The 20,360-nt window shown below is 51.3% G+C and overlaps 5 protein-coding genes across 7 annotated transcripts; 2 read left to right on the forward strand and 3 right to left on the reverse strand.

Annotated features, from left to right (window-relative positions):
* Positions 1-4,513: 4,513 nt before the first annotated feature.
* AAFC00_005902 (uncharacterized protein) lies at positions 4,514-7,034 on the reverse strand (the record flags this gene model as incomplete). Its single annotated transcript, XM_069348280.1, has 3 exons — positions 4,514-5,393; positions 5,465-6,098; positions 6,224-7,034. The coding sequence occupies 3 exons, from the start codon at positions 7,032-7,034 to the stop codon at positions 4,514-4,516; spliced, it is 2,325 nt and encodes a 774-aa protein (XP_069197963.1).
* Positions 7,035-7,694: 660 nt separating this feature from the next.
* On the forward strand, positions 7,695-8,099 carry AAFC00_005903 (uncharacterized protein; the record flags this gene model as incomplete). Its single annotated transcript, XM_069345762.1, has 1 exon — positions 7,695-8,099. The coding sequence occupies one exon, from the start codon at positions 7,695-7,697 to the stop codon at positions 8,097-8,099; it is 405 nt and encodes a 134-aa protein (XP_069197964.1).
* A 562-nt stretch (positions 8,100-8,661) lies between these two features.
* On the reverse strand, positions 8,662-9,516 carry AAFC00_005904 (uncharacterized protein; the record flags this gene model as incomplete). The annotated part of the gene is made up of 3 exons (XM_069345763.1): positions 8,662-9,150; positions 9,240-9,415; positions 9,483-9,516. The coding sequence occupies 3 exons, from the start codon at positions 9,514-9,516 to the stop codon at positions 8,662-8,664; spliced, it is 699 nt and encodes a 232-aa protein (XP_069197965.1).
* A 2,823-nt stretch (positions 9,517-12,339) lies between these two features.
* AAFC00_005905 (uncharacterized protein) lies at positions 12,340-15,733 on the reverse strand (the record flags this gene model as incomplete). 2 transcript variants are annotated; one of them, XM_069345764.1, is made up of 4 exons in its annotated part: positions 12,340-13,771; positions 13,828-14,321; positions 14,925-15,063; positions 15,672-15,733. In XM_069345764.1, 4 exons carry the CDS (start codon positions 15,731-15,733, stop codon positions 12,340-12,342), a joined length of 2,127 nt encoding a protein of 708 aa, XP_069197966.1. The 2 variants fall into 2 exon arrangements, with proteins under 2 accessions (XP_069197966.1, XP_069197967.1); XM_069345765.1 differs by lacking the exon at positions 15,672-15,733 and having other exon boundaries at positions 14,925-15,095.
* A 1,632-nt stretch (positions 15,734-17,365) lies between these two features.
* Positions 17,366-19,076, forward strand: AAFC00_005906 (uncharacterized protein; the record flags this gene model as incomplete). 2 transcript variants are annotated; one of them, XM_069345766.1, is made up of 3 exons in its annotated part: positions 17,366-17,414; positions 17,476-18,526; positions 18,590-19,076. In XM_069345766.1, 3 exons carry the CDS (start codon positions 17,366-17,368, stop codon positions 19,074-19,076), a joined length of 1,587 nt encoding a protein of 528 aa, XP_069197968.1. The 2 variants fall into 2 exon arrangements, with proteins under 2 accessions (XP_069197968.1, XP_069197969.1); XM_069345767.1 differs by lacking the exon at positions 17,366-17,414 and having other exon boundaries at positions 17,469-18,526.
* Positions 19,077-20,360: the final 1,284 nt, after the last annotated feature.

Below are 20,360 nucleotides of genomic sequence, written 5' to 3' on the forward strand. Positions count from 1 at the left end.
GTGCAGTCGGGAGTTTCAATGATCTCGTACATGGAAACCACGTTAGGGTGTTCGCTGACTTGATGGTGCAGTTGAATCTCGCGCTGCTGGAAAGCTCGTTGCCTGGGTTCAAGGCCAACTTTGTTCAGTGCCTTGACGGCGAATTGGAGACGAGGGTCATGCACATGGACAGCGCGATAGACGACACCATATGCTCCAATGCCTAGGACTTCCACTAGTTGCACAAGTCCTTGGAGAACTTGACCGATGCGAGCATCAGGTGGCGATGATGTGGCTGAACATAGGGGAGATCCAGGGGGGTAGGGTACATATCGCAGACTAATCAAAGCTTTCAGATGTGACCGACCCAATGCTCCCTGAAAAGAAATAACAGAAAGCAATTGGAATTGTTCTCGTGTTACAGGATTCCTTTGAAGTGCAATGTATTACTCAAAAAACAATCGAGTAGTTGAGACCTTGCACAGGTTGTAGTGGCAACTTTGGAGTATTAAAAAGATAGATCGATTAAAGAAGTTTGGTAGTGAGCTTGCTGATCGAGATCCTATGGGAGTGGGCGTAAAAGAAAGGATATAGTCTCTTGGATAAACGAGGTGGTTAGCAGGGGTGACCGGATAAGGATATGCAATGTAGATATGGTTCTAATCAGAGACGTGTTGCATATAGTGCTGTGGCCCACAGGCTTTTGGGGCAAGACAACACATGGCAAAATCCAGTCATGTCCCTGGCGCCGCGCTGCCTCTGGGCCACTAGTGCCATCCGATGCTTGTCGCCACGCCTACGCTTGCACCTAGCGCACCGCGAATCGTTTCGTGGCGTAACGTGTCCCTATTTTCTCAGCCGTTTAAGTTGCAGGAGTGGGACGGTCAGAAGCAGGCATAAGCGCACCGTCGCCTCTGGCGTATCGGGTGCTCTGAAAGTGGTGTGGCGGCTTTTATCACATTCCCGCATCCATCTATTGGCTATGGATCGAGGCGATGGTCCAAGTGAGATCGACAAAGCCGCCGAAGTCACCCACTCGGCGTCAGCATCCCTTCGCATGCGACGACGAACGGTATGGCGTCGTGCCGTGCAGCTGTGGAGTCAAGTAACGAAATGGCAGGAAGTTTCCATGTGGAAATGTGCTTCAGCGTATTAGTGACGGCCATGCACCCTCTACAATGCAGGCGGTGTTTCGAATCTGCTGAGCCATGCCACGCCTCGTCTGTCTTCGAACGCTTGCATACGTATGACTTGCATAATAAAAACATTGCAGGCTGCACAAAAGTGTACAAAGAGAAGGATTGCATTCGTATGTATGTTGTTGCATTCACGAAGGCATCCTTTGGTACATCACACTACCTCGAATGGCTACTTTAGTGACTCCCGATGTTTGGATGCTCGAGTACGGCATACTGTATGTTCATATCAGGGTTGAAGGCGTCTGACCACTGTACTCGTGTCCCAGAAAGCTTTTTTCCAGAGTATCCGTTGTGCGTTGGCGGGTACGATGCCCTGCAAGAGCGTCGATTTCGGTGTTGCACCATGACCGGTTGCAGAGGCTGAGCAAATGCGATGGTACGATACGTGTGAACTTTACGCGTAGGCGCCCGTCTCGACATGCAAGTGGCCCGAAAAGTGATAGTGCAGACTTCGACCATGCCGACCGTACCTCACGATGGGCGGGACTGACTATGACACATGGCCATGCAGATCTGCTGCAGTACAAGCACTGTAGGCCTGGGATGGCGATCTGGCTTCTGTGCAAGGCTTACACAAAGCAGTGGTGGCGCGCACTGACATTCGCCCAGCGGCTGGCTGTGTGCCATGGGAGCACGACCGGCTTCTCTCACGGATCTCTGAGTTTGCTGGAACCTTGCTTATTATGGGAGACTGGGAGATTGCTACCTACCGACTGAAAAATTGTGAGTAGTCAGGTGCCGCAAGATTCCAGTCTAGTCTTCCGCACCGCCAATATGTGGAAATGCTGCGCACGTCGCATCACCATAGGGCGAGTAATTGGTCCTTCGCCACTATGCGAAAAGCTGCTCGCCACACACAGCGAGCAAATTATGACTCCGCTATCTTGGACAGGGATAGGTGTGTGTGTGACTTCAAGACAGTTGGTGAATCACGCGTCTGCATCGTTCGCGACGTACCTCTCCGCTCCCACCGCTGCCGTGCAAGGCGTGGAAGTCTAATAATTTACTGCTTTACTTTTTCTTCCTAGGTGCGTGATCGTCCACCCCACGAGTGCCGAATTAGAGTATTGCATCAGAGTTGCAGGGGAGCGGATAGGGGGCGCTTCCAGACCATGAAGGCTGACTCGATGGGTCAAGCATGTTGGTGGTAGCATGGCCTGCCGCCTTTTCTGCGAACGTTTTCTGCTGCCTTCGTTCACTCCCCACTATCACGATGGAGCTCTACCAAGAATGGTAAGCTCCTGACAATTTAAACACGCGTTACTGTGAACCTAATTGGCTCCGCGTCATCCGCTGCGAGTGACAGGTGGTTTCTTCTGTGAGAAAAAGGCTTCCAACCATGCGTAATGTATTATGCATGTAGTGGTACGGCAGCGGGAACGCTAAAGCACATTACCTGAAGGTACACAAGCCTTCTGGTCGATAAGCATGACTGCGAGATGCACTCCTCTGCAGATGGCTGAGTTGGCCTGTGGTCGTGGCTTGATTGTGATGATCTGAACGGCCCTTTTGACACTCGACTAGTCCTCTAAATCGTACTCATTTGTTGGTGATCCACTCGGGTCATGGCGGTAGAATTTTAGAAGGGCCCCTCCAACGGGGATCCTCACGAACCTCCTCGGATCGCTTGAGAGCCGATGTGGTCAGACCAGAGAGTCCATCGAAGGAACGAAGAAAACTGTGGAATTGACGTTGAAAAAGTGTTCCGCACTAGTGAGGAAGCATGAATAGTGGGCGGTAGAGCCGTTCCTAATTATGCTCTTGGACCGGTATTGCATCCTTTTTTAGTGATCAACATACGAACCCCCCTGTTTGTATCGTATTTCGTACCGAATTGGAGTATTGCTTGCACTCGCAACCACACCGTCCCCCCTGCTTCGCTTGTTAGTATATCAAAGATCGTACACAGTGACACGGCCCCAGTATGCATCTGCTAGGAAGCTGGCGGCCATTGCACCTTGGACCCTCAGCTGGACATGACCTAGCACGCACGCTTGCATAGGTGCATGCAGATTATCATGAGAAGGATCGCTCCGTGGGAACGGCTTTCTTGCCTGGCAGCCAAGGCTTTATGGGGATCTGCTCGGCGCCCTCGCCGTAGCTGACTTTGACCAGTATCTGTTGCCAGTTACAATATTTTATATCGAAAATAGCAATAGTGGTTCATCACCTGTTCTCTCAGCGTGTAGGCAATATCACAGCCAATAGAATGATTCAATGAGAAAAATTGTTTCACGCGTAAAGCTACCTTGCCTTATCAATCCTCTGAAATATGCTCATCTCCAAGGAGTAAAGATCAACCTCTGAAGCACCACTGTACTCGCGTATCCAACATCGCTTCGCTAAAGGTTGTCCCACGAATATCAGACCGTTGATCACGGTGTTGTCAAGAGGGATGACAAGCAGATGTGAAACGACCTCCCGATGATGAGCAAGGACCTCCGACAAAGTGGTTCCAGGCATAGCCCGCGCTATCGATTGCAAGCGCCTCGGTCGTTGCACAGTAAGTACGGTACTTGAAGTCAGGCATGGGGCGTTCGTTTCGACAACATCTGGTGGCCATGGAGGTAAATCCGTAGATGTACATCTCCTGCCAGTGTTGGCTGTGTACATGATTTCCGCATTTGCTCTTGCACACAAGTGCAAGAAGCAGACGCTCGTGGCAAATCCCGTTGGTGAGGCCGTGTCATCATATGCGCGTCACATATCCAGACTCACAAGTAACCTGAATTCAAGGCAAGCACATAAGAAACCGTCTGCGTGCATGCAGACCTGCCTCCCTGCATGTGTAGTCAAGCACCCTGGTTGCCTGCCTGCATGGAGGTTTGTAGATAGTTACGTTTCTTGAGGCTTAGAGGTGCACGTACATCTACCGAGCGTTGGAACACGAAAACATCTACATACCTTACCTCCCTAGAGAGACAAAGCAAAGCGCTTGATGACACGATAGCTAGACATAGATATTGACGATCCTCCCACTGCACATCCCTGCTGCATTGGAAAACTTGTTCAAGGAGCCTGTTGCACAGAAACCGTCTGAACCATGATAACGTCGCCGTTTCATTTGGTCCAAGGAGCATCAACATACGGTGAGCGTTGGCAGCACATTAATCAGGAGCAGGTGCCACCTGTCCTGAAATCGTATAAGCATTATTCTCAATCGCCCTTCAACGAACCATTCACTTCATTTGTATGTCGTTGGAAGTACTTAAACTTTGATCACATTATATCTATTCGATCCACTTTCATTTGTAAGTCTTCTACGAACATATCGCGAGCCACAATAATGGCTAGCTTGAACACACCGAGACAAAGTTGTCATTAAATATCGGCTTTCATCTCCCCTGCGGACCCTGCGGGACTGGGCGCATTATGAAGCCATGCTTTAGAGCATCGTTGGGCGTAATTCTTTTAGCAGGATCGATAGCAAGGCATTTGTCCAACAGGTCAGCGAAAAGGTCCAATTCTTTGGCGTCGGCCGGACTGAGACCCTTGGCGTTGCTAAACAGCCGTGATTTCAATTCCTTAGATGGCGTGGGTCGTATAATGCTCTGGGGACGTACCACCTCCTTGCGTGTAACGGTATCGATTTCGTGGCTCATGAAGGTGCCATCACGAGTGAAGTGCTGGGCCCAGAACTCTGCCTTTTTCAGCATGCGGTTCGGGATCCTACCTCTGCACTCCATCATAGCCCTGAGCATCTGATTATTTGTCGGACCTGTAAAGCAGATTTTACCTGTATACAGTTCAAATAGCGTACAGCCGATGCTCCACATGTCGATGGCATAGTCATGTCTGATTCCAAGTATGATTTCAGGAGCGCGGTAGAATCGTGAGACCAACACATCGGTCACTTCGTTGTCGCTGGCCGACACTGCTGAGCCTAGATCAGCAATCTTCAGTCGACTTCTGTTCTCGTTGACAAGAACATTGTCAGGCTTCAGATCGGCATGTAAGATCTCGCATCTCCTGAGTAGACTCAAGCCCAAAAACATCTGCTGAGCATATGATCGGACCGCTTTGATGTTGATGCCGACATCGCGGCCAAACTTCTTGAGGACTTCTCTCAAATTGATGCTGAGATTCTCAAACACCATGCAGAGATGACCCTTGTGCTCAAAATGCCGTTCCAGCCTTATAAGGTGTCGTTTATCCTCTGGGTCTGCTTCGGCAAGGGTTTGCAAGGTCTCGATTTCCTTCATACCGGCTTTGTACCTGTCGTTACATAGTCAGTCCTGAACGATCGTTGCACACAGGGCATTAAAGAGGGGGGAGGGGGGGCTTACATGGATTCTTGCTTTCTGATAACCTTGATAGCAACCAGGCGGTCCGTCTTGGTATCGTGGGCACGCACGACTGCAGAGAAGACACCCTTTCCCAGGTTGGTCTGTACATGATAGCGTCCATCAAGCAGTTCACCCAGTATGATTCGATAGTAACCTTCGGGGTCATCCCAGTCGTCCAGGAGGCTTCTATCAAGCTGCTTGGCTTCGGGAATGCGAACAGCCTGCGTGCCATCCTCCTTCTTGTGTCCTGCTTCTGGTCCGGGGCCAAACATGTCGTCGTCTTCGTCGTCATCGGCGAACATGTCAAACTCTTTAAGCGCTCTGGTCGCAGACCGAGGCTCCGGCGCAGCTGGCTGGTCAGCGGCGTGTTGAGTATTGTCGAGTCCATTGGAGTCAGCAGTGCCAGCCTCTCTGGTCGCACGCTGCTCACGAGCGCGTACATCCTGCATATCCATGTTTGGGTCGTAATCAGCAGCAAACGACTCGTCCGCAGCACTCTGCGTAGTAGGAGAAGGCTGCCCAGGACGCATGAGGTCCTCATCCTTCGAAAGAGAAATAGTCGCAGAAGGAGAGGCAATTGAAATAGGCGAACCTGGCAGTGATGTAGATGTCGACGTGTTCATAGATGCCGCATCTATAGCGTATCAGCAGACAAAGTGGAGGGAATGTGATTGTCATCGCTAGTGAGGAGGGAAACTGCCTGGCAGACGGCAAGGGGTGAATGTGACATAAACGAAGAAGAGTAAAGATCATCCTTACCAGAAGTTTCAGAATCTCTTGCTGTAGCAGCTTGGGGAGTGCCAGATTGAGAAGCAGCGCTCGATTCAAGGGCCTGTTGTAATAGAGGAGTGCCCTGTGCGCGGTGTTTCGCACGCAGAGCTTCACGACGCTTCCTGCGTTCCTCAATAAGCTGTGCCTCGTCCACAATTGTAGGCTCGACCTCAATATCCTCAGCCTGTTTGGAGGGAGTAGCATTCTGCTCAGCCGCACCATGTCCATGAGAAGCGATCGCGGAGGCACGAGCGCTTGAGTGGCGGCTTTCTGAGGCGTAGTCAGATGCTCGCTCACGATGTGGGTATTCTCCTTGTACTCTGTGGCGGTGAGGGGACCTGCTTCGAGTCCTGTGTCTCTCGGACTGATGTCTCTTGCCAGGTGGCCCTCTATCATCATGCCTACCTGATCGAGCAGAGCGGCCATGGGCATCCCAGCCTGAGCGATCATTGCGGCGGCGATCCCTCGATTCATCGTCTGGCTCATATCGTACTTGGGGGCGCCTGTGGTCGTCGTCGTGTCTAGAATGGTGTGAATCGGCTTCATAGCGACGTTTCTGGCCGTGGGATGGCTGAGGTCGATGGCTTCGGTTTCGCGGTTGATCGTGATCTGGACCGTAGTCTAGGGCGTCGGAGGTACCATCAAGCTGCAGATTCACAGATCTGGGAGAACTCGACAGCGGCGATCGAGGTCTGCTTTTGCGGTCAACGGCGGTATCTCTGGCGAATGGTCGCGTCTTAGTTGCCTTCTCGCTTCCATAGTCCATTACCTCCCCCTCATCTGCTGAACTGTGGCTCATCTTGGACACCGGCTGTCTTCTTATTTCCCTCTCTCACACTCCAAAGCGGCAGTCAGGTAGTCGGCAACCTTGCAGTCAAGACGACCTAGAGCTCGCTCGTAATGTTGAAGTGTCAGCACAACTCGTTCTCCAAGGCGACGACAAGACAATCCGTCAAGAATGTTCGGACCGACAGGAAGAGGGTTGGCAGATCTCCTCTCACACACACTTGACAGAAGGGACCGGATTTAGAGGATTATAGTGATGCACAGCGTATGTGAAGATGTCGTCGAGGCGAGAAGGAGACTTTATTTTCCCTCTGTAGCGAAAGAAAGAGTGGGAGCCTGCGCAGTTGCGATCGCAATCAACTGCACCTTCCTCTTGGTCGCACTATTGCGTAGGTGCCTCGCCTTGGGAAGGGAAGGAAGTGACATGCCAAGACCTTCCAGCAGCCGGGTGCGGGCCGAGCCGCTTCTCTAAATGGCAAGAGCAGCGTGCAGTACGAAGTGTGAAGCAAGAGCGAAGACAAGCGCTCGGTCTAAGGAAATTGTATCATGTACAGTATGGTAGGCAAGAGGTATGATATCCGTCGATTTATACACCCAAACTTGCATTCCTTACCACGCTTATCTCCACCCTTAAGACCTGGCACAATTCATCCCAGAAGACAAGTGAAGCATCATGTTCGGCGCCATGCGGCGCAACGCCCCGACCTTCTCCTCGCCTTCATCACACATGGCTCGCCTCCTCGAGCGATCGTCCGACTCTTCGCTGTCACGTTTCGGAGCCCGTCGTTTCTACGCACAAGGCGCTCCGAACACTGGTCCTCCGGTCGGTCCGGCAACAGAGAGAGCTGTGGCAAGTTCCCAGACACAGTCCATCCCGGTCCCAAACAGAGTCAAACAGCGCACACCTGGTCCGCGAGGAGGACGAAGTGCCGGTTTCTATGTCATGATCATGGCTACTGCACTATTCACCGTACCACCCATCTCTTACTTCTACTGGGAACACCGTAAAGCCCACATGAAAGCCAAGAAAGAGGCCATGCTCGCAGACATCCAGGCCCGAGTGAGAGCTCAGTCGTGATCTGCCTTTGCTTTTGGCCGGCAATCTTTATTGGAGGAGACATAAAGTGTGCGATATCGTACTCTGCTAGCCACAAGTCCATCGTAATCCGATCTTGTCAACTAGCGATCTGGACGGTATTGCATCGCCTTGAGCACTCGATCCTTGTCGAGCTAGCTTTATGTTTACGATCTCGACGGCCGTGGACCAACTACAAAAGGTCGTAGTCCCCGCCGATCGTATTCATGTATCATAATCGTGTATCAACATCATCGACTATTACTGATCTCCACTTCTGTATGAGACCTTCTTCCATCTGCTACTTACCGGGTGCGACTGTGGGTACAGCGTGGATGTCAGCTGTTTGTTCTTTGCCTCGTGAAGGTTCCTTGAACATGAACATGTGCAGCATGGAGAAGCGTTCGCCACTCCTATTGCGATTGCTATTCACTCTTCTGATCAATGGGCCGATTTACTCTACGCAATCCTTCTGGACACAAATTACCACAATTTGACGGTACCTTACAGACATGTGATCTCCACGTAATTGAATGGCTTATTTCGATGGTCCGGTCACAATCGCCTACGACTTGTTCCTGCTTGAACGTCTGGGCTCACCACTCTCGGTGGCAGCAGGCTTCGGCTCCTTCTTGGGCTTCGAGGCTGTCGATGATGAGCCATTGGCCTTGCTTGGACGACCTCGTTTCTTCTTTTCGCCTCCCTCCTCGGCTTCTCCTTCGTCCTTCTCATCCGTCTTTTGTTTTTTGAAAGAGGGCTCTTCCTCGGCGTCGGCGCCCTCGGCTTCGCGCTTGTCTCCCGTCTTGGCTTCGTCCTCGTTCTCGTCCTCATCCTCGTCCTCGTCTTTGTCCTCTGCCTTGTCCTCTTCCTTTTCGTCACCATTCTTTTCCTCCTTGGAGTCGCCGTTCTTGGTTGCTGCCTTGTCATCTTTCTCGTCGACCTTCTTGTCTTCCTTCTTGTCCTCTTTATCGCCCTTGTCGGCTTTCTCACCATCAACCTTCTTCTCCTCTGCTGCAGCTTCCTTGTGCTTGTCGCCGTCGCCCTCCTTGTCGATCTAGATCGTAGTGGTCAGCATGCGATTGTCCTCTCGAATGTGCTGCTTGCCATGGAGGAAATGGCGAGGTAGGAAACAACAAGACTCACCTCGTGCATACGCTTGACAACATCGTTTCCGGATCGTGAGATCTTAACAGCAGGGTCCTCTGGATCCGCGTTCTTCTTGACCGTGTTTCCCTTCTTGGTCTCGATTTCGAGGTCGCCCTCCTTGGCTATCTCGGCGACTTTACCGCCTGGACGGCTGCCAGACCATTGCCAGGAGACTATCACGATATCAGAATCTATATCTAGACTATCTGGCACAACATGCGATGATTGGAGTCAACTAACCGTCGTCGCCCTTTTGAATGTCCTTGTCAGCCATTGTCGCGAAAAGGAGCTATATATATCTCTCTCTCTCTATCTCTCTGGCGCGTTTCTTGGTTGCGTAGGGTGGGATGATCGGAATAAGCGTCAAAAGGGTCTAGTATGATCGCAGAGCCGAGGCGATTGATGGGAGAAGTTCTGAGCAGGTACGCGACGCGTTCAATGGGGAAGAATGATGATGATGATGATGATGATGATGATGATGATGATGGAAGAGTGTGAGTTAAGAGGAGAGGGAAGAACAAGCTACAGCGGTTTCGCCAGCTGAGGTGATGCGCGCGCGCGACTCGACTCCTCCACTCCTCTTTGGCCCTGGCTAAAGCAAGCAAGCCGGGCTGATTTCCCAATGTTCGTCATAGTCTGAGCGCTAGTGAGCCCCATGAACCGGATAGACTGCTTCGATAGTGTGGGGAACCCGCCGATCCCGTGAAGTCTATTGTTCTGCGATCTTTCGTCGTGCTTTCATTCATTCATTGCATACCTTGCATTTGCCTTGGTTTTGCCTCATAGCAGCAGTTGGTATCTGTTAATGAAAGATGACTGCAGACATCATGTCTGTATACCCGACAGCTGTAGTTTTGAAACACCTGTTATAGCACCAAACAGTATACTTCGGTTAAGGCTAAGGCTATGGCAGTTCTAGCGTACACTTCAAGAAAGGCGTCGATGCAGCATCGGCCTAATAAGATCTTGCGATCGAGTCGAGTTCAGCCTCGCCACCTCACTTCCCCTTGCTTTACTTTACAAACCGCAGCTTTTCGATGAGCATGCGTCCCTGCTTCCATCTTCGGAATGTATGAAGTTGACCAGATTGAGAAACAATCCTCAATCACCCAATATGTTGCTCACATTGGACAAAGTACAATGATGATAAGGATTTTTGTGGTTTCGCATCGATACCCATGAGAGCCCATGACTTCTGCCCATTCACTGCTGTTCGAACACACCCACCAAGATTTATTGCCCTAAGGCCTCCTCAGCTTTATAGTTGGCATAAGTGTACCTACCTTGCCTACTGTATACAGCTTGCCGGAGAGTCCATGAATTGACCCCGTCTGAAGCCTCCCAATGTCTCTCTCCCATCCTCTCCTAACTGCTTCTGTCTTCCACTCCATTTCGATGTCATGGCACACACTTCCACCCGATCAAATCCTCAGACCCCCATATATACTCGACTTACTGACCTAGATAGCTACGAGCGAGCGAGTGGAATGGGGGGCAAGAGAAGGCTGCGAAAACCTCAAGGAATAATAGAGAACGTTCCGCCTCCGCTGCTGCCGCTTTTGCGTGGTCGCCTCGCCGTTCAGTCTTCTATGACTTTATTCGTCGACTTCATGCAGTCTAGTCCGTCTGTCTCTCTACTTCTCTGGACGGAGAAGAATGGCTGATCGCCAGGCATGAGTCGATCGCGCTGCACATGGGTTTTCGATTCGAGTATCTGCATGGCTTTCGTTCTTGTTGCGTGCGTGACTTTGTGTGTCGTCGGGATAGGCATTTTGCGTCATGTTTTGTGTATATGGTCAGGGATGTGTATTCGTGAATATGTCTGTCTTTTGGCGCGTATAACCTCATGCCTTAGTATGGCGGCTATGTGTAGTTACATAGCATGACTGGCTGGCTGGCTGTGGACTTCTAGGGATTCAGCCAGTCAGTCAGCGAAATAATCACTCCCTTCGATCCATACAGCGTCGGACGAGACAAGATATACGTGACATCACATGTGCATTATCCACCGACCTGCACTTCTTTGCCTGTGACCTAAAAATACGCCCAAGGGTATACCCGCAGTTGAGCACATTGCCCTCTTCTCTCCAGCAATGCCTATCTGCCTACCTACCTCACGTAACCATGCACCAATTATTCAAACAGTATCTGAAAACACACTGTATGTAATACCATAAACGACACAATCAAGTCCCACATTCCATCACTTCTCACAGAGCCCCGAACACATAGCATTTCTTCATGAAATCTCGACCATCATTGTGTTCAGCCTATAACGGACAGGGTCTCCGTCGGCGCGCCTGACTTTTTTTCTCTTCTACGGCAAAGTCAAAGTCATTGTACGAGAACGTACACAGCCGACAAGAAATCCAGGTGAAGGTCCGCTAGGTTGTGCACTTCATCGTCGAAAGGCGCCGTACCTTGTCCTCGTCGTGATCTCGACTCGACGTAGCCTGCAGGGCGAGAGTTGACTTTGGCCGTTCTGTGTCTGGTGGGAGAACACCGTGGAAAATGGGTTGGTGAATCTGTATGTGATGAGGCGGAAGAGAGAGAGAGAGAGAGCACTGCACAGAGAAGTAAGAGAAATAGAAGAAATAAATGGACATTGCAACGAGAACTTCTGATATCGACAATGCTCTGTGTAGAGACATAAATGTATATATTGTCTGCATACACATAAACACTTGCGTTTGTACTATTTGCTCGCTCTCATCAGTCAGTCAGTCTCTGCCGACCAAAAACCACCGTTTCATATGCGACAGCAATTATGTGTAGATATTCTTTTTCTTATTCTGGACCTAGCAGAATTTCGGACTTTGTTGGCTAAAGACATTTATGTCATCGTTGGGGCTCCTTTCCCCCTTGGAAGTGTAGCACCGAATCGAAACCAAGCAATACATTTGGCTCTCGAATTATCACAACCCTGTGCGTGTCGAATTCGCGGACATTACCAACACCGCCACCTATTTCCCCGATCCAGTAGGCAGCCCAGGAACTATTCAATGCAGATTCGAAATCATTCAATGCCGGCTTTCTTTCTTCTTATGTTCTCATGAAAAACCTCTTCTCAATCAACACGTGTAGCTGCTTGATTGACTCATATATCCTCGAGCATACCATCATTGAAGATGCCGTGTTGCTCCTGTCCCTGTGATTCACCAGTGCTGGCTTTGCTGTTGGTACGCTCCTTCTTAAGCTCATCACCTCCCTCGTCTTGTCGGCCTCCTCCCAAGTGGTCCATGTCATTGCCGAATTGGCGGTCTAGTGTGCTTTCGTCGACGAATGTGAATCCCTTGAACGCGGTCTGTAGCGTGGGGCTAAGCGGGGTGCTTGCAGGGTTTACACCGCTGGCCAGCGCCGCTGCTCTCGCGTTGAGCGAAGAAGCAGATCCGTTATTTAGAGCATTGGTGAATTCGGGATCGAAGTTGCTCGTGTCTAGCTCACCCTTGAGCTTGGGCTTGAACGGAGGCTTGATGTCCTTTCGGCCAAGAGCATCCCAATCGACATCGTCAAAGAACGGATGAGCCATGAGCTCGTCGGCATCACCCTTTGCACCCAGACGATGGTTCGGATTACGATTCAGTAGGCCCTTGACGAAGTTTCGGCCCTCTGTTGATAAAGCGTCCCGAGGGAATCGTACTTTGCCGAAGGCGATGTTCTTATACATCTGCTGGGTGTCCTCGGCGTAGAAAGGTGACCAACCACAGCACATCTCGAACACCAACACGCCGAGAGACCAGAAGTCGACCATCTTGGTGTAACCTTGCTCGTCCAACAGCACTTCGGGTGCCAGATACTCTGTTGTGCCACAGAACGTGTTCGTTGTGTCGCCTTGTGAGAGGTTCGCCTTGGATAGACCAAAGTCACACAGTGCAATGTGTCCATTAGCGTCGAGAAGGATGTTTTCGGGCTTCAGGTCACGGTAGACAATGTCGTGCTGGTGCAAATGACGAAGAGCCAAGATGAGTTCGGCAATGTAGAACTTGGCGCGTTCCTCCTGGAAACGGCCTTCACGCTGCAAGTGCCAGAAAAGCTCACCGCCGGACATGTAGTCTGTGACGAGGTATAGATCTGCTGGTGTTTGGAATGAGAACTTGAGGCCCACGATGAACAGAGACTCGGCGGTGGCAGTCCGCACTAGGATGTTGCGTTCGCCGATTGTGTGTTGCACCTCCTTCTTCTGTATAATGACCTTCTTGGAGAGCACCTTCATTGCGTAGATGCGAAGAGTGTCCTTCTTTCGGACTTGGAAGACCTGACCGAAAGTGCCTTTGCCAATCAGTTTGAGGATCTCGAAATCTTCAGGACCAAAGGTCTTCTTGTCCGTCTTCTGGAAGCTGATTCTAAGCTTAATATCTCCGGTGACCAGCTCCTTCCCGCCCTCTGTCGACTTCAGCTTGAACCAGGCCTCGTGAGGAGTCTCGTAGTTCTCTAACACGGGGTTGAAGCGAATGTGACCGAGGAAAGCCTCGTTGTTCTTCTTGTCGTAGACTGAGATGTCAAGATCAGAGTTGTCACCAACGACGTCACTGGGAAAACATTGTTAGTATAGGCCAATGCCGAGCAATCAGAAATTCAGACGTACAAAACAGCCTCATGGTTCCACACCGGCTCGGTGACCTGGTGCTCTGCTGTGCCACGAAGTTTTGCAATGTCTGTTTGACTGCTCTGTCTGCTTCGAAGGCCTGGGATATTCATTGGTTTGCCCGAATCGCTGCCCATTCTCCGCATTGCAACTCCCTTGGCCAGATCTTCCTCTTGCTCCGGAGCCTGGTCTTGACGGGTGTCCATTGCATCGCTCTCGGGACCGTCGGAAATGTCTTCATTCAATTGGTAGATGCAGACAACGTAAGGGGCCGTACTCGGCCTTAGTCCTCGACCCTGGACGATGTTCACCGAGAGCGTGCCCTTGGTCGCACTGACAGGTGGGTTGTTTGATCCGGAGCTGGACCGGCTGGTTTTCTCTACTTTCTCAACCGGGGCTGCGCCGGGTGCTGCGGTTTCCTCCTTGGCAGCAACAGGCTCCTCCTTTTTCGGTTCGTGTTGCGAGAGTGCACGAGGCGTATGAGGTGGTGTGTTCTGTACAGCGGTCAGGTCTAGGTCAGCTTCATTGTGTTTTTTCTCTTGGTCAAGGTTGTGCACGACGACGGTGTGGGGCAGCGGATAGAGGGGCATGTGCAGTGAATGAGTGGTCCGTCGTGGCGGACTGGGCCAGCCTGTGAGTGCCAGAACCAGTATGTGCTGCTGTACAACGTATAACGGAATAATGGCCGGGTGCAAATTCAGATAAAAAGCCGTGGAAGCAGCGTACAAGCGCCATATCCATGATGCTCGACGTCATGTGAATCAACGGAATCAATAGAAACGGCGGGGTAAGATCCGGGGCGTAGACAGAGCGCGGACAAGCTGTTATAGTATCTCCTGGATTGCCCAAATTCGACCGGAGGGGAGTTCACGGCGTCCAGCGAGAGTATGATTGGAGGCGTGAGGACGCTCTCTTAGATTTCTTGAATTCAGAGAAAAAAAAAGTGTCGAGTTCGACTCGGTGTCCTTGGTAGCCTGGGACGGAGCTCTCGGCGATGTTCGTGGAGATTATGTTTGAATGGGAGAAGGCTGGGGGGGGGGGGAGTACAGGAAGGGGGTTTTGCACAATCAAAATAATTGGGCGGAGGTGTGACAAACCTGGGCAAAGTAGGTGTTGTTTGTGATGCCAGGCAAACGCTTGTCGGTCAGATCTGGGTTGGGCGTACTGATCCCTGGAGGGGGAGTAGAAGCGCCGGAGCCAACATGATCAGACTCTTCTCCGTCGTGTGCTCGAGTGCTAGGGACGGTGGCAGGATTAGCTTGCGTCATTTTGACTTTTGTATCTAGAATAATGCCGCAGCGGCGGGCATTGAAGAAAAGTATAGGCAAGACAACAATATCGCAATGGGGTGAGATAAACAAGAAATGGGTCAACAGCGATCTGGTGCTATCTGTAAGGTTGCCCCATAAAAGCGTGGTGGTAAGTGGATGCAGTCCCACATCATCAGCATCATTTCAGGTGAACGATTCGCCCGCGGGTGCCCTGTTCGGCCCGATGAGGATCCGTCAGTGCCATCTGCATAGTGATGGCATGCTTGCGGCTTGGCGATGAATTTCCAACCTCAATTTCTGACCAGGCCAAGACGTAGGTGATAGATAAATTGGCCTGCGCCATTGGAGTTGGAGTCCATTGACTACCCGGCCAGTGTGTTTTCTGTGCTGATGTCTTTGGAGTAGAAAATGCAAGATGCCGCCACGCTCTCGCAACAGTCGCGCGGAGAAAGGCAACGCCCGGGGCAGGCGGGCTTGTGGCGTCACAGAGAAGAAGACCACCAGGCATGACAGATGCAGCGACAGCGAAAAAGACAAGCAGACAAAGCAATAGGAGAAACGGAGACAACTCACTTGTGAATCATGGTCTGGCGCAAGAGGTCAGCAGCAGGAGAGGCATTGTGAGCCGAAGACATGATGGAGGATGGCGTCGTGAGCCGCGAGCTAGACCTCACAAATTTGGCGGGAGTCCAACCTACAGCGAAACCACTTAGTGTTGGAAGGGCGCTCGAGGACTTGGTGGTCCTGTCCAGATGCAAAGGTCGAGGTCGTCTTATGGAATCCTGTCTGCTGCGTAGCGACAACCTTCGTTTAGTGGAGAGACGGGGCGGTGGGTGTTCTTGATGATCAAGAGTGCCCGTCGGAGATGATTTTTGCTCAGCCAGGATAACGGTAACAGCAAATGGATTTTGCGGGTGATGGATCGATGCTGGGCTGTCGGAAGTGAAGGGTTGAGGCCGACGACGTCGTTGTTTGCAAAAGGCTCATGAGGCTTGCCGCTTCCAGCAAGCTTCTGCCCTGATGTAATTTCTGACCCGGGCTAGCAGTACTGATTCTCGCGCGTTATTTCCGAGTTGAGTAATGACACTGTCAAAGTCCACATTATTTGCTGACGATTGTCACCCCTCTGAGCGTCACCGCAACAGGGGACGTTGGACGACTTCATCATGGACATGGGCATGGTTTTGCAGGACAGTACGGTAGGTAATTGTGACGCGAGGCGAGGCAGCCGGTGATAGTGATTAGGCAGGGTGTGAGCGCAAGTGATATCGCGTCAGATGAATTGTAATTGTCCGCAGATTTGAACTTGGCACATGCGACATTCTGTACACCACAATAACGAAGGCTAGCAAGAGACAGTGGCTCACGTGGCTGCATGTGCAAAGGATTTGTACTGTACATGCGTGGTCAAGATGATCAAGAGTCCAGAATCCAAAGGGATTGCGGCAGGTCGAATAATGCTCTTTGGCAACTGACTACAGCTGTGGTATGCGGCACACTACCTTATACGAAGCATCATCGCGCCTGGAGCTATGCATTCCTTAGGATTACCATCTGTGCTTTTTCTACGAGAGAGCTCATGTTTTGTCCATTGTTTGAAACACATGTCTACCGCGAGAGCAGGATGAACCCATTGCATCTCGTATTCAGTATTCGGTATTCAGCACATTCCGAGCCTACCTCAAGGTAAGGTACTTGGTCTGGTGTACAGAGGTACATAGCAGACGGAGGTAAGAGATTGCACACCAGAGTATGCTGTATGATGTCAGATGCTCACATGTGCTGCGCTGTACCTGAAGTACAGTCCTCGTACCGCACTTAACGATAGACGGTGAGAGTGGAGGATGGAGCAGGTGGTTGTGTCAATTCGCGCATGCTACTACCGAGTAATACAAGGTACTGTATCAGGGGCGTGTTTGATGAGGAATGCGACGCAAGGAAGATACTGTCATGTTTCACACCTTAGGTTCGGTTGTTTGAACCACCTCATTAGTCCAGGTTTTGATCAGGGTAAGGTAAAGTAGGCACCGTACCTAGCAGTGGCAGCAGCGGGAGGCTGTTAGGGCACAGGCCCCGATCATGTGCCGACATCCGAATGCAAGCTTAGCCCTTGTCCGCGTCAAGATTCCAGCTACTGGACATTATTATATCGTCCATGCGACGCCATAAAGTACTATTGCATATCGTATATTCATCGTAGTACAGTGCAAATTGAGCAAAAGCAAAGGATCTCGACCAAGGAGAATCACAGTACTATAGTGGCAATTATGCCCCGCAGTCGAGGAGGTCGTGTGCGATCTTTGCGCCTGTCGACTAGTGAGTTCTGTTTACCTCTACTATAGTAGCAGTGCACGCGCGACTAACGCGAAGATGCTAGGGACCTCTAGTCCTGCGGTGAAACATGTCCAACATGTCGCGTCTGACGAGGAGATGCTGGATGGGGAGGCAGACACCACGCGCGCAACGTCGGCGCAGGATGAAGAACAAGACGATCCCACTCACACCCCCGTGGCAGACGACGACGGCGACGACGACGCGGATGCGGATCCGCCAGAAGAAGCTCCCAGCAGTCCACCAGTAATCCAGAGCATCCCGCGCAAAAGAGGACGAGGTCGTCCACCGCGAAACCCCAGACCCGACTTTACCCCGGAACCTGGCACCGAGGACGCCTCGGAATCAGGCACACCGCGAAGGCGACGAGGGCGACCATCTGGAGCTGGCGGATGGCGAGGCGGCTTCAGGGGAAGACTTAAGGGCGGTCCATCACACGCAACACGTGTACCGATCGACAAGGAAGGTAACATGATGGATGTCATCAACGACGAGGTAGCTCTGCCTGAAGACCCCGAAGGCGAGACCAAGGTCGACAAGAACGGTCATCTGCAAGGAGGTCGTGATTACCGCGTGCGCGTCTTCACTCTTCTCGGTCGCGGCGATCGTCTGTACATGCTTTCCACCGAGCCTGCTCGTTGCACTGGCTTTCGCGACAGCTATCTCTTCTTCACCAAGCATCTTCAGCTGCACAAGATCATCATCGATGAGAACGAGAAGAAGGACCTCATCGCGCGTGACCTGATCCCTCATTCATACAAGGGTCGCGCCATAGGAGTCGTGACTGCCCGTTCCGTCTTCCGTGAGTTTGGCGCCCGCATAGTGATTGGTGGCAAGAAGATCACCGATGACTACTACGTGCAAGCCGCGAAAGACCGAGGCGACATCGAGGGTCAGCTTGCCGATCCCACTGACAGGATTCCGCCGCCTGGGGAGCCATATAACAAGAACCAATACGTTGCATGGCATGGCGCCAGCTCAGTCTACCACAACAACGCTCCTAGCGTGCCCCTGACGACAGGAAAGCCCGCGCCAGGAAAGAGAAAGGCGAACATTACTACTGTGAACTGGCAGATCGAGCATGCGCGAGAAGCAAGGTAAGCATTGAAAAGAACATCGACAGCTTGCTACCAACATACTGATCTATTTGATACTTGTAGTCGGTTCAACTCCACTCTGACCAGCTACCGCCGCACCACCCTCGGCGGCGTCTACGACTCGCACACAAATCTGATGTTCTACCCTCGAATAATGCAGCCGAGCCACGTCAAATGGGAACAAATCACCGACGAGCCCGAGTCAGACGAATCAACAACAAACGGACAAGCATCATCAACAGACCCATCCCTCTTCGAGCCGGTGCCCGACGTCGTCGCGCGTAACCGTCTCGTGACAGACATCTACTTCGCCTCGCCACCTATCAGCAACCTCGGCATCCCAGGCCCGGACGGCGACGTCAACGACCTGGGTCCGAACGGACTATCGACAATCTCACAGGACGTCCTCGATGAGTTACCCGAAGAGTGCCGCGTCGCGTTCAAGCAAGCCCGCGAGGCAGAGTCGACGTGGAAAACCAGGTGGACCGACGAGCAGACTGATGGCTCGCGCGGCAAGTTGCGTATCGGCTTCAATGGATTTCCCGTATGAGTGGTTTTAACGATTTGATTACGTCGATGTAATGAATGAAACGATTCACCCCGTCCCCGCCATAGAGGACTTTGGGGTCAAGAATACCTGGAAGCAAAGATGGAAAAGGCCACGTGAGGTGCTATGCTCGCTGGCTAGCCTAGGGCGCCGACCGAGTCCAGTGAACGAGATGAATGGGAGCCAAGCAGCGTTTTACTATCACCGTTATTCAATCCCATTGCACTGTTCCCTAACAATTCCGCAAACACAAGTGGCGCAACAACAGCGCCCACAGTGCTCCCTAGAAGTAAGGAGATGGAGAAATAGAAGAATCGGACGCTCATTCCTTCACTTTCCAAATCTGCACAGGAAGAGCAGCAAAAGAAGAGAATAAACGGCGTCTTGCCACGCGCTCCTAGCTTTCAGCCCAGAAACAGCGGCATCATACCAAGGAACTGGAAGAAAGGGACCCAACGGTGCATCTCTACCACCCTTAGACCTTTCCACAGATAGATCAAATAATCAGAGCAAGGAGAAAACAAAATCAAGAAAAAGCGAGAGGAACTCTTCATAGGCTTACTCGTTTCGAGAGAGAGAGGAAGTAGAAAAGACCACCGAACAGGGTCTATATATCCTCGTCTATCTCTACCATAAGCAAAGTAAGGTAGTGCTGATCGGCGTATCTTTCACAAAGTAAAGTAAAGTGAAGTAGTGTCCTATCGACACCCGCAACAAAGAGAGGAGAGAACAGAGAGTGCGCCAAGGTAAGATAGGGTGGATACACCAGTCAAAGTAAAAGCAGATTAAATCATCAAGAACCGAAGAACGAACAGACAGCAGAAAAGAGCCACCAGACCAATCAAACCCCTTTTCCCCCATCCCTATCTCACATCCTATATCCTGCCTTTATACCTTGCCTACCTCTTATTTTCAAAACCACCGGGGTTCAGACCGGAACGATTCTTCGTCGAGTCTTTTACTCGAACCGGGTACTACTTGGCAATCGCCAAAGGAGGAATAGGAGACACACAACGACAGACAGCGGCCAAGACATGGCAACTTGCAGGTCCAGGGCCGAAAGCTCTCCTGTCGCTCGACTGCTTGTGTTGCTTTCTTCGTTCCGCGCAGCAAGAGGAAGAACTACATATCTCGTCGATTTCGCGTTCAGTATCTGTGTAAAGTATGTTACAAGAGTCTTAAGGACTTGATACTTTTTTTTATATGTACAGGATTTAAGCTATACACACGATTCCAACGATACAGATCATGAAAACCAAGGTTGGACGACAAAGTCACAAGAGGCGG

The sequence above is a fragment of the Neodothiora populina genome (assembly GCF_041146345.1).
Source record: "Neodothiora populina strain CPC 39397 chromosome Unknown canker_contig_6, whole genome shotgun sequence".
NCBI lineage: Eukaryota > Fungi > Ascomycota > Dothideomycetes > Dothideales > Dothioraceae > Neodothiora > Neodothiora populina.